At 44.3% G+C, this 13,895-nt stretch overlaps 1 protein-coding gene and 2 pseudogenes across 3 annotated transcripts in view; 1 reads left to right on the top strand and 2 right to left on the bottom strand.

Annotated features, from left to right (window-relative positions):
* The first annotated feature begins 2,510 nt into the window (after positions 1 to 2,510).
* On the top strand, positions 2,511 to 5,086 carry LOC101779145 (annotated as a pseudogene).
* A 635-nt stretch (positions 5,087 to 5,721) lies between these two features.
* Positions 5,722 to 7,727, bottom strand: LOC101772917 (annotated as a pseudogene).
* A 303-nt stretch (positions 7,728 to 8,030) lies between these two features.
* LOC101778729 (nucleoporin NSP1) overlaps positions 8,031 to 13,895 on the bottom strand; it is a 10,191-nt gene continuing 4,326 nt past the window's right edge. The window contains exons 2-10 of one of the 3 annotated variants that reach the window (XM_004976489.3): positions 12,823 to 12,977; positions 12,378 to 12,465; positions 11,733 to 12,042; positions 11,304 to 11,627; positions 9,508 to 9,549; positions 9,282 to 9,379; positions 9,016 to 9,135; positions 8,518 to 8,607; positions 8,031 to 8,422 (exon numbers count right to left, since the gene is read on the bottom strand). In XM_004976489.3, coding sequence (XP_004976546.1) covers positions 8,297 to 8,422; positions 8,518 to 8,607; positions 9,016 to 9,135; positions 9,282 to 9,379; positions 9,508 to 9,549; positions 11,304 to 11,627; positions 11,733 to 12,042; positions 12,378 to 12,465; positions 12,823 to 12,977 — 1,353 coding nt within the window. In that variant the 3' untranslated portion in view covers positions 8,031 to 8,296. The other 2 variants (XM_012847928.2, XM_022828453.1) reach the window with 2 other exon arrangements.

The following is a 13,895-nucleotide window of genomic DNA, read 5'->3' as shown; positions in this document are numbered from 1 at the left end:
CCACTGAAATGACAGGGAACATGATGGATGCTCATGATTACCACAGAATTTCCCTTTGCTTCATACCAAAGTTTGGCTCATTATTAAGTGGACGCCGCGGTGTCTGCTGGCCGTTCAACGTACCACCTAGATTTGGAGCAGGGGCCAAACCAAACACCCACACGTACCATTCGGTATGTCCTGTCCCTTCTCACTCACCCTCACGTGCGGCAGTTGAAACACGGTGCGTGCGTAGCCCTTACATTACAAATGTACAAGCGCCGAGCAAGAATCTAACCCAAAATCATGGCCTGAATTGGCGAGACAACCGGCGGCCGTCGTGTGATGGGGCCAAGCCCGGCACCGCGCCAACGTGCTCGTGCGGCCAAGCCCCCGTCTCTGATGCGTCTCAACATCCACAGCAACTGTTGACCTAAAATTTTCAGCGCTTCTTCCCCGCGTCAGCTTTCAGTTGTTTTCGACCCTCGGCGTGGCCTGCCCTCGGTCTCGGCCGCGTCCAACCCGTGCGTCAATTCTGCGGTGGGAGATCGGAACAAAACCCGCCGTTGGCCCATGAAACCTCCGAGACGGCATAGCATTGGCATTGGCATGGCAGGGGAGCCAAACAGAGGATGCGATGCGATAAGGAGGAGGAGAGGGATCGCGGCGGATGGGAACGGCCGTGTCCGTCGTCCGCTCGCCCGGCGTCCGTTTCGGCGGGGCCTGCGCTCCGGTCAGCGTCGGGAGCACTGCGGCCGAGGTTTCGTCGAGAGGAACGTGTGAGGTCAACTGGTGAAGTGATGCGCTGAAGTGACTTACAGCGCGTACACGTTACGGGTAGACGTGCACGTCAACTGGCCTGGAGACGAGGATATCCTGGTCCGTCAGTTTCATCTACTGCTCAGGGCTCACTCTGAACCTAAATTCGAACAAATCGTTACCTTTTCGTCTCAGGGATTCAGAGTTTCGGACGCTCACGACTGCATCCGGCCTGCCTCTGACCTAATTCTCAACGAGAAATCTGCTGTTTCCTATATGTTTTTTTTTTTGCCAACGAGTTGAATTTGCGGCAGATGAAAGTTCAGTAGATGCAAAAAGGATGATCAGCTGTGAAACACTCTGGATTGGACGAAGGTCGTCACGCCTTACTGATCACTGCGCGTTCTGCTTCTTTCCTGAACATGAGCTACCGCAGGCTTTCAACTGACTGACCGAGAATGTCCGGCCAGCGAGACAATGATGGGCCACCGACTTGACCGAGCTCTACGGAAAACGACCGTAATTTTGTTTCATCTTGCTTGGACCAGCTATCAGCACAAGAATTTGCGTGACAATTTAGGCGCTCCAACCTCCAAGTGGAAGAAATATTCTGCAGGCTGACCGAGAGAACATCATGGTCACTCAGCTCACAACCTTCTTTCTTAATTAACGCAAGTTACAGTTACCAAACTTGCAACGGCGGGTCAAGTAGAGTCATCGGTACATGGTACCTGCAATGTTGCAACTGGCAACACAACTGCACCCCGGATTTCGTGGTAGAAATAAATGCAAGACAGTCTGAGAAGTGAAGTGCAGTCCAAGTTGCTAGTTGCAGCTCTGCTTCTTCTGAGAAAGTAAAAGGCAGTTCAAATTCTCCTTTTTCAGTTCTCCATGAAGAGATGAATTCAGGCTCTGAAACTTTTCAGCACGATTCGGCATTCCATCTCCATTGTGCGAGAATTTTTAGCTCTGTTTGGACTTTTCGTTGTATCAAGGGGGTGGTCGTCGTTTTGGACTTTTCGTCCATCCGTCTACAGATCACTTCGCGCTCTGAATTTGTGCACGGCCATGCGGATGTCCATACGTCTTAATTATCCATGATTTTTTGCACATTTGTGCCGCCAGAAAATGAGGATTGAGCACCGTGACGTGGGGTGTGGTCCTACGCCTGTGCAAAATTAAGGTGCAAACTCGATCTGATATATTAATTGCAAAAATGACAATTTTCATTTGCAATGACAAACATGAAATTTACCAATTTGGCAGCTATTTTGCCAAATTGAGTTTGCTAATTTTGTGTGTAAAATATAGCAACATCCATAGGAGGACTTCTAGGTTGTGCTTGGTCCCGTTTGGATCATTGGAATTGAATTCCATCCTAATAATTATAATTTAGACACAAATTAATTAAGCTAATATAATTGTATGTGGAATATAGTTGTATATTATAGTTGGTGATATGGGAGAGATACTTGTATGCTGCACTTCTACTATAGAGAAGCGAGTCTAAGAGCGTGCTATAAGAATTGAATTCCATTCTAATAACCATAATCTATAGAATCAATTTCCATCTCCCACCCCATGAATTTAAGATAGGCTTATATCTAAACTTTGGAAAGTTGTGGAATGCCACATTCCAACATAAATTAGCCTACTCCATTAAATAGATTCCAATTCCTTGGACCCAAACGGGGCCTTAGTAGAATTTGCACGATTTGCATTTTTTTATGTACTAGAAATGCACCCGTTTCATTTACCGTCCACCCCGGCAACCCAGCGACAGCGACGTCCTATACGGAGGCCGTCGAAATGCCGCCGCCAACCGCCGGGAGCCTGTCGGCCCTCCTCCGGCGCTGCGCTGCGTTGGGGGCGCTCTACCCAGGGACGCAGCTCCACGCGCGGGCCCTGGTTGGCGGGTGCCTTCCGGACACCACCCTGGACACCGACCTTGTCCTCCTCTCCTGACGCTGCGGGGCGCTCCATCGGGCTCGCCAGGTGTTCGATGGAATGCCCTCCCCGTCCATGCACGCCTACAACATCCTCCTCGCTGTGTCCCCGTCCGGCGCGGCGCTGGAGCTCCTCGCGCGCCTCCTAGCAGCGGGATACCGGCCCGACAGGTACGCCGTGGCCGCTCCGGAACGCGGTTCTTGGAGCCGCGCTCCACGGCTTCGCCGTCCGGCTCGTTTTTTTCCCCAATGTTGTTGTTTCGGGGGCGCTGCTGGACATGTATGCCAAGGTTGGTCTGCTGGATGACGCCGTGAGGGTGTTCGACGAGATGCCCAAGAGGGACGCTGTCGTGTGGAATTGCATGGTCACTGGATATGCGAGGGCTGGGAGGGCAGCGAAGGCCCTGGATCTTTTCAGGAGGGGGCAGGTTGAGGCCGTGAACATGGCGAATGATCTACGTGCCATGCCGAACGTTCTCAATGTCTGTGCAAAGGAAGGGGAGCTGATGAAGGGAAGGGAGATCCATGGCAGGATGGTGCGGTTCCTTGCTTTTGATTCGGACATAGCTGTGGGGAATGCGTTAGTTGGCATGTATGCAAAGTGTGGGCGTGTGGACATGGCGCGGGCTGTGTTTGTAGGTATGAAGGAGGAAAATGTGGTGAGCTGGTCGACACTGATTTCTTGTTATGGTGTCCATGGCATGGGGGAAGAAGCATTGAGAATTTACGAGGAGATGGTGTCCAGAGTGCTGAAGCCAAATCGCATCACGTTCACTTCGATCCTGTCAAAGTTGCAGCCACTCAGGGCTTGTGAGTGATGGCCGGAGGATCTTCGATGAGATGAGCAAAGTTCACAGTGTAGAGCCAACTGCTGACCATTATGCATGTATGGTCGACCTCTTGGGGCGTGCTGGCACCATTGAAGAAGCTGTTGAATTCATAAGGAAGATGCCTATGGAGCCTGGTGCCAGTCTGTGGGGAGCATTGCTCTCTGCTTGTGCGATGCATAATAATGTCGATGTCGGAGAGATTGCAGCTTATAGATTATTTGAATTAGAAGAAGGCAATGTTAGCAACTATGTTACTCTCTGTGGCATTTATGATTCAGTTGGACGGTCCGATCGTGTTGCAGGCTTAAGGTCAAGGATGAGGGAACTTGGCGTGATGAAGACACCTGGTTGCAGTTGGGTTGATGTGAAGGGAAGAGCCCATGCCTTCTACCAAGGGAGCATCCCACGCTACTTGTGGAGACGGATACTATGGGTTTTAGATCAGTTACTTGAGGATATGGGTGCTTCAGAATCTGAAGATGAATATCTGAGCATGTACTGAGAGCTATTTGGGCACTGAATTTGCAATGATCCAGTATAGACAATCTCATTGTGGTTTGAGGATAAAGCAACCAATCCGACTTCATTGCTGATGTGCTACACATGAACAGACTTTATGATGTGAAGCACGGAATTTTATGTGTTCTGTCGATTGCTGAAGGACTTAAACCTACCATGATTAGATCTAGAGTACTGTGCTGAATCATGAATTGCTAGGGTGAGAGAAAGAAGAGCGATTCATTCAAGGGAAGAAATGTCTTCTCTAACCCGACTGCAACAGCAGTAGTGCTGGTGTTTGATGCCATCAAACCGCACAACAGGTAGCTCAAAGCCTCAAACCAAGTGATTCTGAACATTGTGATAAAATGAGAGGAAAGAGAAATGACAAACTTCTCTAAATGGTAATTTCGCAATCAGTCAATGAGTCAATTAGAGCAATGTCAATTATCTATACGAGGTAAGCACTAATCAGAGTTTTATTCCTATATTGGAATTATTGATTATTGGCTAATTCCATCAGTTGCTTGGACTAGGTGAGTATCACTTTTAGGCACCATGAGAAGTTTTATAAAGTCACAAGAGCTGTGCAGAGCATCATTTCCTCCAAGCGTAAAAATGAGTTTATGGGATTGCAGGCTGGTACCTTGATTAGTAACAATTCTATTTGCTTTGTTGATGGTCCTTGAGCTTAGATCCTTCGTATGCAAGAAAGTCTGAGTCTGTCGGAGAATTCATGTTGCATTATGGACTCGCATCATAGCTAACTTTATGGTTAATGCCTGCTTAAGATAATACAATTTGTTGCTGCAAAATCATGTGGTATTAGAATAATAAAAAGCCACGTGAAGCAAACTATGGTTTCACAAAATGTCAGAAGACACAAACACAGCAATACAAGGTGCACCTGGAAATATTTTACCTCTCCGCACTGCAGCTTAGAAAGGAATCCTATAGCTAAGACCATGATTTCTAAGTTCTACAGGCAACTCGCAATAATATATGGGATATATTTTGTAAAATGTATAAAACCATAACAACCTTTCAGCAGTGTGTCCAGTATGCTTGGAATCACTCTTTTCTTGATAGTGTCCAACTGAGACATGGAATTGGATTCAGCTTGTGCTACCAATGTGATACAGCAAGCTGAATTTTGAACACACTGGTCACCTACTGAACATTTTCTGCATAGAAATGTTTATGTCAAAAGATATAGCGTACGAAATGCAAAGAGAGAAGAAGAATATGTATAGTGATGCTTGTATGATTATAACAAGTCTCTGTGGTGCCCCATATGACATCTACTGCCAAATCAAAATTTAAACATATTACCAATTTTATTGTAATAATTCAGCGAGTCTAAATATTTTAATATAAGACGTTTTACGGAACAAATTATCAACAAAATATAAAATATTTATATCTAACGAGAACCATATTGAATTCCAGTAACTCAACAAGCTAGGTTCAGATGGATATATTGACTGAATCTGAGGTCTCATTAACCTACACCAATCAAAAACCTTCCAATCTTCTGAGCCAGGTACATTGAAGAAATGACTTATATGCTATAAATAATGCTCCTTAGATACATTCACTTTGTAATGCGCAGTATGCAAATGCAGAACATTTCCCTCTTCTTGATACACATCAACAAATCTGACATACATACCCATAAAAATTGGCAACAAAAATGGATGCCAAATTATCTACCTGTGCACTGTGCAATGAAAAGCAACAAAACAACACTACAGAAAGAAGCAAGTAAAGAGATATAGACACTCATCAAAACACAAATAGCTTTGGTACTTACCTCTTTGAAATACGAACTGATGGGATTGCATTGTTTAGCTGGTTTCTGGTGGCGTCGTATTCTTTTGCAAGCTCTTCTACAACAAATCCCAATCCTAACCTTTTTTTCTTCATCATTTCCTGTAATTATATACACAACGAAACAGAGAGTTATGCACCAATTTGATGCACATAAAGAAAAGAAAACAAAAGGTATTGTCCATTTACTCAAAAAAAGAAGAGGACCTTGCTTATATGAAAATGGGTGGTCCAAGGTCCTCCTTTTCTTGTTTTGTCACATCCATCATATCTAATAAAAAAATGCAACAAATATTAATCAAGTGCACAATGTTAAAAGGTAAAATGACGGGAAATGATATTTTAGTGAACTAACATAATCATGATGGTTTCAACCAAATCAGAGAAGTTTACTCGCTCGAGATGGTTTTTAACTTCTAGGGATGCATATTCCAGACTGTATCTATACTTCTTCAAATGCTTTGACAGGAAAAGCAAACCAGCATGATCCCCAGAATTTGTAGCCTTGTGACATTTAAATACTTCCTGCACAGGAAATTAAAACATATAGCGTCAGGGAAAGAAATACAGACGGCAGTGGCCACATAATAAGTATAGACATTAACAGAGAGAGGAATGTCACTTGTAGATTCATGAGAGGGGAATCCTCTAAACATTAACAGGGTGATCCAAAGCTCCATATGCAGCTTCTGAAATGGAACAAGCGGCCCAAGAACCAACAGGGGCACCAAGTTCACCTACCAGATCATGATTACAGCACATATCATCAGCAGTATCATAAGAGAATTGCATTATGTGCTGCCCGTAAGAACTTCTAACAGTTCCATCATAAGCAACGTGTAGATCTCTCAAGTGATACATTAATTTTCTCGTTAGTGTCCCAGGCACATCAGCATGCTCACCGAAGAAGTTTGCCCTGCCAGATATAGCATGCAGAAGACACTCCAATGGATTTAAACCCTCAATGAAGGAATTCCTGGTTACAGCATAAAGGTTTTGACCTTCCACATTCTCATTGGTACTCTCAGCTTCACAATTTAATGATTTCTGCCTATTCCAGCTAACACATGAGAGTTGGGAAGGAATTCTGAAGGGAAATTTGCTTGCTGGAAGTTGAAGACCAACACATGCAGTTTGCTGCACGTATTTCAACATGCTACCCTTGCTTCCTGCATTAATCATCACCATCATTGAGTTATCATTGCTAACATGATGTTGCACCATTTTTAGGAGATCATTGAAGACATCTTTAAATGACATGATTGAAGATCTGACAACTGATAGATTGCTCTGAATATAGTCAGATTCTCTGTAAGTTACAACTTCAGTTTCATCATGACACTTTAGAACTGGTATGTTAATTGGATCTAGCAATATCTGCTTGATTCGGAAAGCTTCTTCAGCTTCATCCAAAGCCAGTTTTGACTCCCTCAGTCAGTTTTCTCCTCGAGTAATGATCTGAGAACATATAGAGATCTGAAAGAGATACACTTAAACCCCTCATGGTTAAGAACTCACATAGTACTTCTTGGGCGGAAGAAAGGAAGTCAAGTGCCTTGCGACCATACTGTTTGAACATGATAGAAAAGAGACCCAAGCGGGCCGCGGCACGGCATTTCACCCACCTGCCCACAGGCCACCTGCTACCCTGCCCAGCAGCCCAGGTGAACCCGTGAGCTCGTGGGGGTCAGGGACGGGTCTGACTGACACACTAGTCGATTTGGCGCTTGGCGCTGCTGGTGCAGTGCACTGCTGCGTGCCGGCAGTCCGGCATCCGGAAGGCGCGGAAGCCGCAGGTGTACTTGGAGCTGGAAGTGCCATGTGATGCGCAGCGCATCGCGTTGCGGAATACGGAGGCCGGTGTTGGTGTTGCCGCCGCGCCCATCGCCCCAGCCCCCGGATGCGCGTGCGAAACTGCGAAGTCCGCGGCGACAGAGTTTCCCCTGCATTCCGCACTGAAATGTTTTTCGTTCCCTAATCCTGCAGACGTTCAGGAATCTACCGAGTCCAATTGGGCGAGCAATCTAAGGATGGCGTTTCTGATCAAATCGTTTTCCCATGCATTCAAGCGTGGCGATAGGGTAAGCTTTGTTGTGCTGAAAACCGCACAGGATATCTGAAGACCGGAAGTCAGGAACTTTTCATCCCAGATTTGGGTCATCGCCACTCGCTGCCCTAGGTGACATGATGACCAACAACCTTATACCAATGCCAAAGACGATACATAATGTGAGGAAAAATAAAGGTACTACTAGTACATAGCCAACCAGTCAGCCTTACACGTTACAAGTTACAAGCAAGAGAATATTTATCTTGGTGTAACTATAATAGGCAAAAAAGAACTCTGCAAGGCATCTCTTTGGCCTGCTGCAGAGGCCATCGGTGGTGTTTCCCTCTACTTTTACAACTCGTGCCAGATGCTTAGGGGCGAGACAAGGATGCAAGCTGCAAGAGTCAGTCCGAGGGCGCGTTCTCTTTGATTGCTGTCGACAACTTTGTAGCCTCCTCCTCATTTTTCAACCGGAACAAGTATGTCCGAGCTACAACTGTGCCACCGCTTGATTCATCTGACTGCGCATCCTGAAAAAACATACAGGAATTATGGTCTTTTTTTCATTTTATTTTCAGAGTTTGGGGGGCTGTAGGGGTGGGTTCAATAAACCGTGATTACTTACCGAAGTATGAAATATGGAGGCAACTGTATTCTTCTGAACATTCATTTTAATCCCCTTGTAGATCAAAGCATTCAGGAGAATCTTACCAACCTGTTACCAGTTTAAAAACATTAATATTTTGTCCATATAAAAAACAATCTTACAGCGGTGTAAATCTTGCACACAGTGAAAAGAAAATTTCTAACACAACCTTGCCACCTAAAGTAGATGGTAATTTTAAAGAAATGTTCGCTGGAAACTTCTCGAATTCAAAAAAAGAAGAAGAAAAGATAAGATAATTAGCACCCTGTGAAAACCATTAGACAATTCAACTAGACTTGCTTTACATGGACAGAAGCTAGGGAAACACCATTTGTGGAGTGGAATATTGATAATATTCAATCAGATCCAAAACATAATTTCAAGGTTGACATGCATTAGAATGGTAAGCATATACATAGAACTGAATATAAATTAATCAACTTTATTTACTCTAAATTAACAGATAAGAACACATACATCGTTTCTAATAACAATGGTCGGAGTGGACTCTTTCGAAGCTTTCTCTGCACCTTCTTTACTTCTGATAGAGAGTTGACCAACACCAATGTCTTTCCAACCCTTGGTAGCATCATCATGCTGCACGAATGGAAAACAGATTTAGTCAAGCAAAATCTGAAACAACTTTCTAACAAAATTTGCATGGTATTAGAGTAACAGAGCCAAAAGAAAATATTATAGTCCTAGGAAGGAAAGCAAAATGATAAATGGAAAAGAGTGGGTACCTTCACATACACCTTGCACTTGGCTTCATGAACAACAACTATTCCTTTCTCTTCTGCCTTCTTTACAGAAGGGCTGCTTGGTTTCTCAGGTTCGGCATCTGATTATGATCATGATAAACCATGATTTAAGAGGACAGAATATTGGAAACTAAGGGGTGTGGGACTTACACTACTTAAGACACAAATCACTGGCATGAAAACAGGATGTTAAGAATTAGATACTCACCTTCATCTGCATCAGCTGAAGCTTCAGAAGTATTTTTGTTTCCTAATAAAGCAACAAGAAATTTATGTTCCAGACAAAAAACAAGGATATGGATTTATGATACAGAAAATCAGGTTGATTAGGTGCTGCCAAAGTTACTTTTACCATCTGATTTTCAAATGCAAATAGAAGGATAAGGGAGTATGAATTATGATATATGGACATAAATTGCATTATAGGAGAACATCAAATTCGTGTACATCAATCAAATTACAATTGCGTCTCTAAATTGCAAGTGATATTTGTTACACTTGACAAACTTAAAATTGTAGTAACTTTGGCATTTAGGGGGTGTTTGTTTCAGCTTCTCCAACCGATTCTCGTGAAAATAATCGAGCAAGCCCCCCAAACGGCGCGATTCTCGACCGATTCCTCGCGCAGCGATTTTTCCCGTAGCAAAGGAATGCACTGCGGTGCAAAATCGGGCCTCCCGTCGCTTTGGGAAAAATCCCACCGATTTCGCTCCCCTCCGCAACCCGCCTCCCCTCTGCCTGGGCACACCTCTCGGTCTCCCCCGCGGCTCCGCCATCTCCGGCCGCCGCTCGGACTCCCCCGCGGCTCCCCCATCTCCGGCCGCCGCTCCAACTCCCCCGCGACTCTGCCATCTCCGGCCGCCGCTCGGTCTCCCGCGGCTCCGCCATCTCCGGCCGCCGCTCAGCCTCCCGCACTCCCCCTTCTCCGGCCGCGTGTGGCCCCATCTCCGGCCGCCGCTCGGTCTCCCGCGGCTCCGCCATCTCCGGCCGCTGCTCTCGCGTGCGGCCCCATCTCCGACCGCGGCACGCCTCCCCTCCGTCTGCATCTCCTCCGCGCGTGGCTCCCCTCCAGCAGCAGGCTTCTTGAAAAATCAAGAACGCCAAACACATTGCTTCTCCTGCCAGCGATTCCTGAGGCAGCGGATTCTCATGCCATCAAGTTTGCTGAGGTAAGATTTGCTGCTACTTAAGTGTACGGAAAAGTTTGGCGGTATATAAAACAAATTTCCTTAAAAGTTAGAACGTATATTGTGTTATGGAGTCCTTTGGGAACATAAATGGTCTCCCAGAGTTAATCTGGTCAAATTTCAAATAGAATAGTGAACGTGGAACATGTAAATAAGCATAACACAATTTTGGTTGCTTAACGATTTGCAGTCCTAAAACTAGCTAAAATGGCACCAAACCTTACTACACATACAAAAGTCAAAACGTATATTGTGTGATGGAGTCCTTTGGGAAGAACATAAATGGTCTCCCAGAGTTAATCTAGCCAAATTCCAAATAGAATAGTGAACGTGGAACATGTAGATGAGCATAACATAATTTTGGTTGCTTGACGATTTGCAGTCCTAAAACTAGCTAAAATGGCACCAAACCTTACTACACATATAAAAGTAAAAACGTATATTGTGTGATGGAGTCCTTTGGGAAGAACATAAATGGTCTCCCAGAGTTAATCTGGTCAAATTCCAAATAGAATAGTGAACGTGGAACATGTAAATAAGCATAGCATAATTTTGGTTGCTTGATGATTTGCAGTCCTAAAACTAGCTAAAATGGAGAGACATCCCATGGCATTGCAATAAAGATTGAGAAAAGCACCAAACGCTGGGTGCCTTAACACCGCGTTATCAGCGCGTTCCAAAAAAATACGACCCATGTATAGAGACATCCCCAAGGCATTACGGCTATACATAAAATTATCAATATCCGATGCATTAAGTCCTCATGTGTGAAATAAACAACAGGAGAAAACTACTTAATTCAAGATTAGAAAAGTACCTGATAGAACTGATTGTTGATTCAGTGAAAACAGAGGTGGAGCCTGTGAGCTAAAACTTTGGGCAGCTTTAGTAGAAAATAAAGATGGTGCATTTGAGGTTGAAAAACCATTATTTACACCAAACTGGAAAGGTGGTTTACTGCTATCACCGGATGTGCTCTTCTTGTCATCAAATATGGCATTATTTCCACCAAACTGGAAAGGTGGTTTACTGCTATCACCAGATGCGTTCTTTTTGTCACCAAATATGACATTATTTCCACCAAACTGGAAAGCTGGTTTATTGCTGTCACCGGATGTGTTTTTCTTACCACCAAACATACCTGCATATCAACATAACCGAAATGAAAATACAGTAGATATATCTGCAAGAAAATCTACAGCAAATCTTAGCATAGTATGATATATAAACTACCGAGTAGACATACCACTGAAATCTGGCGTTTGCGACTTAGGAGGAGATGAAAAAAGGTTTGGTGTTGGTGAGCTTGAGCTCTGAAAAGCTGAAGAACTAGATGCCATCACTGGAGCCTTCTGCGAGTTATCTGAACTTGGCTGCACCAAGAGCTTGCTATCATCTGCTGTTGGCGGACTAGTCTTCTCATCCTTGAGTGGACTTGGGGATGAAACAACTGCTGGCAGATTAGCCTTCTCATCCTTGTGTGGACTTGGGGATGAAACAACTGTTGAACCTGCTTGATTTTGTCTAAGCCAGTTGACAACATCCTTGAATTTTTCCTAATGAACAAGCGATGGTATAAGCATATACAATGAGAAATCTGAGTTACAAACTGCTTCAAGGATGTACAGATACAACCGCCTATACAATGTTGAAACATAAACGGAAGTAAAAAAATACAAAATGAGTGCATAAACACAATTCAAACCCTCAACACAACCACAGTTTAACAAGGAAGTCCACAATCAGGAGCAAAGTTGATGTGATAAATTTCATAAGCAATCAGCAGCGACAATAGGACATGATTATGCAGATTCCCAAAGCAATTTTTGTTACTATATGAATGAAACAGAGAAAATATCAAGTAAGTCCATTTACGACCGGCGAAGCTTACCATGATTTCAGAAGCATGGGATATGTAATCTTTGACACCATCCTCCCAAAGTTCAGCTGGATGATTTTGCAGCTGCAATTGAACCCAGCTGCTCAAAAAAGCAAATGCCGTATGAGTATACAGTATGTATTCAACCAGAGATAAATATACAACTCTTAAGGGATATACAGAATAAACTGGCTTGAACAATAACCATTCCAAAAATTCAGTTTCCCTTAGAGATACCCTAATATCTAATGAAGACTTCAAACTTTACAGAATCACCAAGGAAGTTGATAAGAAAATAGGGATGCTCAAGAGATCTAATTCTCATTAGCCATGAAAAAACTGTGAGCATGATAATGTGGGCTAGTAGGCCGTGCGCCAATTCCCAGATGGGACATGACTTGTATATGGTACAGCAAACTAGGAGAAGAAGTACAAGCTAGCAGTTGAAGAAACAGACCTCGCAAACTGGTTATTGAGTGCCCTGACATGTTTGCTGGCAGCCTCAGCCCGTCGAGGATCTAAAGTAGCGGGTCCTGCCATCACATGCTGATGGGAAGACTCCGCCCTGTGAACATCAAAAGAGGGTCCGTCCATTACTCTCTTACTTGGTAGCTGCAGAATTATAATGACATAAATGAATAACGGAGGAGCAGATTCTGCGGGAAGATAGAAAAAACAGGAAAACAACTTATTTCAAACAGAATGGCAGCTACCAAATTCCCAGTTACTAAATCAGAGCGGTCGTTCATATATCATGCTAAAACTGATATGCGACAGGCAAGGTTCAATTACAAGTTCTAGACTTGCGATCATTCTCTCCAACAGGAATAACCAATAGGGTTTAGTTATCAGCATTGAAGTATACTGACATCTAAGACCTTATTTTACTGTCAGCTAGCAATGATCCTTTGATGTAGAACTGGCTATGCTGCAGCTTTCTCTTCCAAGCTAAAAGATTCGGTTCTAGTTCCAACTTCTGAATCTACATCACTCCAAATATCTTATACAGATTGCATAAAAATCCAGCAGCACGCACAGCAACTCCTTGAAGCTTCCGCGTGCACTCCATACTTGAACATTTGATCTTAAACAAATCCACCGGAATGGTGTCGCTCCTCCTCTTAACCAACTACTAGATCGAATCAGTACGTCGAGCCTCCAAACCCGCAAAATCACGAAACAACAAAAATACATATCGAGGGGGGGGGGGGGGGGGGGGGGGGGGGGGGGGGGGAGTGAAAAAATGTTTTGTGTGGGGGGCCCGGGGTTGAGGGGGGGGTGGTTTTTGGACCCCATTTTTTTGTAATTTTCTGCGTGGTAATACTAAAAACCCTGTAGCTGGCAAGATGAAACTCGGGGTGATGAAATTTTGCTGAAAAGGGTTGTTTTGGTTTGTGCTTACCCTGATGGGGGAGAATTAGGACTGGGGGGGGCACCTCGCACTTTTTTTTTAATAAGCTGTAAACTTGGTGCACGTGGCCCCTTGTAAAAAGAGAGGGGTTAACTGGCCAGGTCCCGCACAACCCACAA

The sequence above is a fragment of the Setaria italica genome, chromosome VII, assembly GCF_000263155.2.
Source record: "Setaria italica strain Yugu1 chromosome VII, Setaria_italica_v2.0, whole genome shotgun sequence".
NCBI classification, from domain to species: Eukaryota; Viridiplantae; Streptophyta; class Magnoliopsida; order Poales; family Poaceae; genus Setaria; species Setaria italica.
This window is presented reverse-complemented; position numbering and strand designations above follow the sequence as displayed.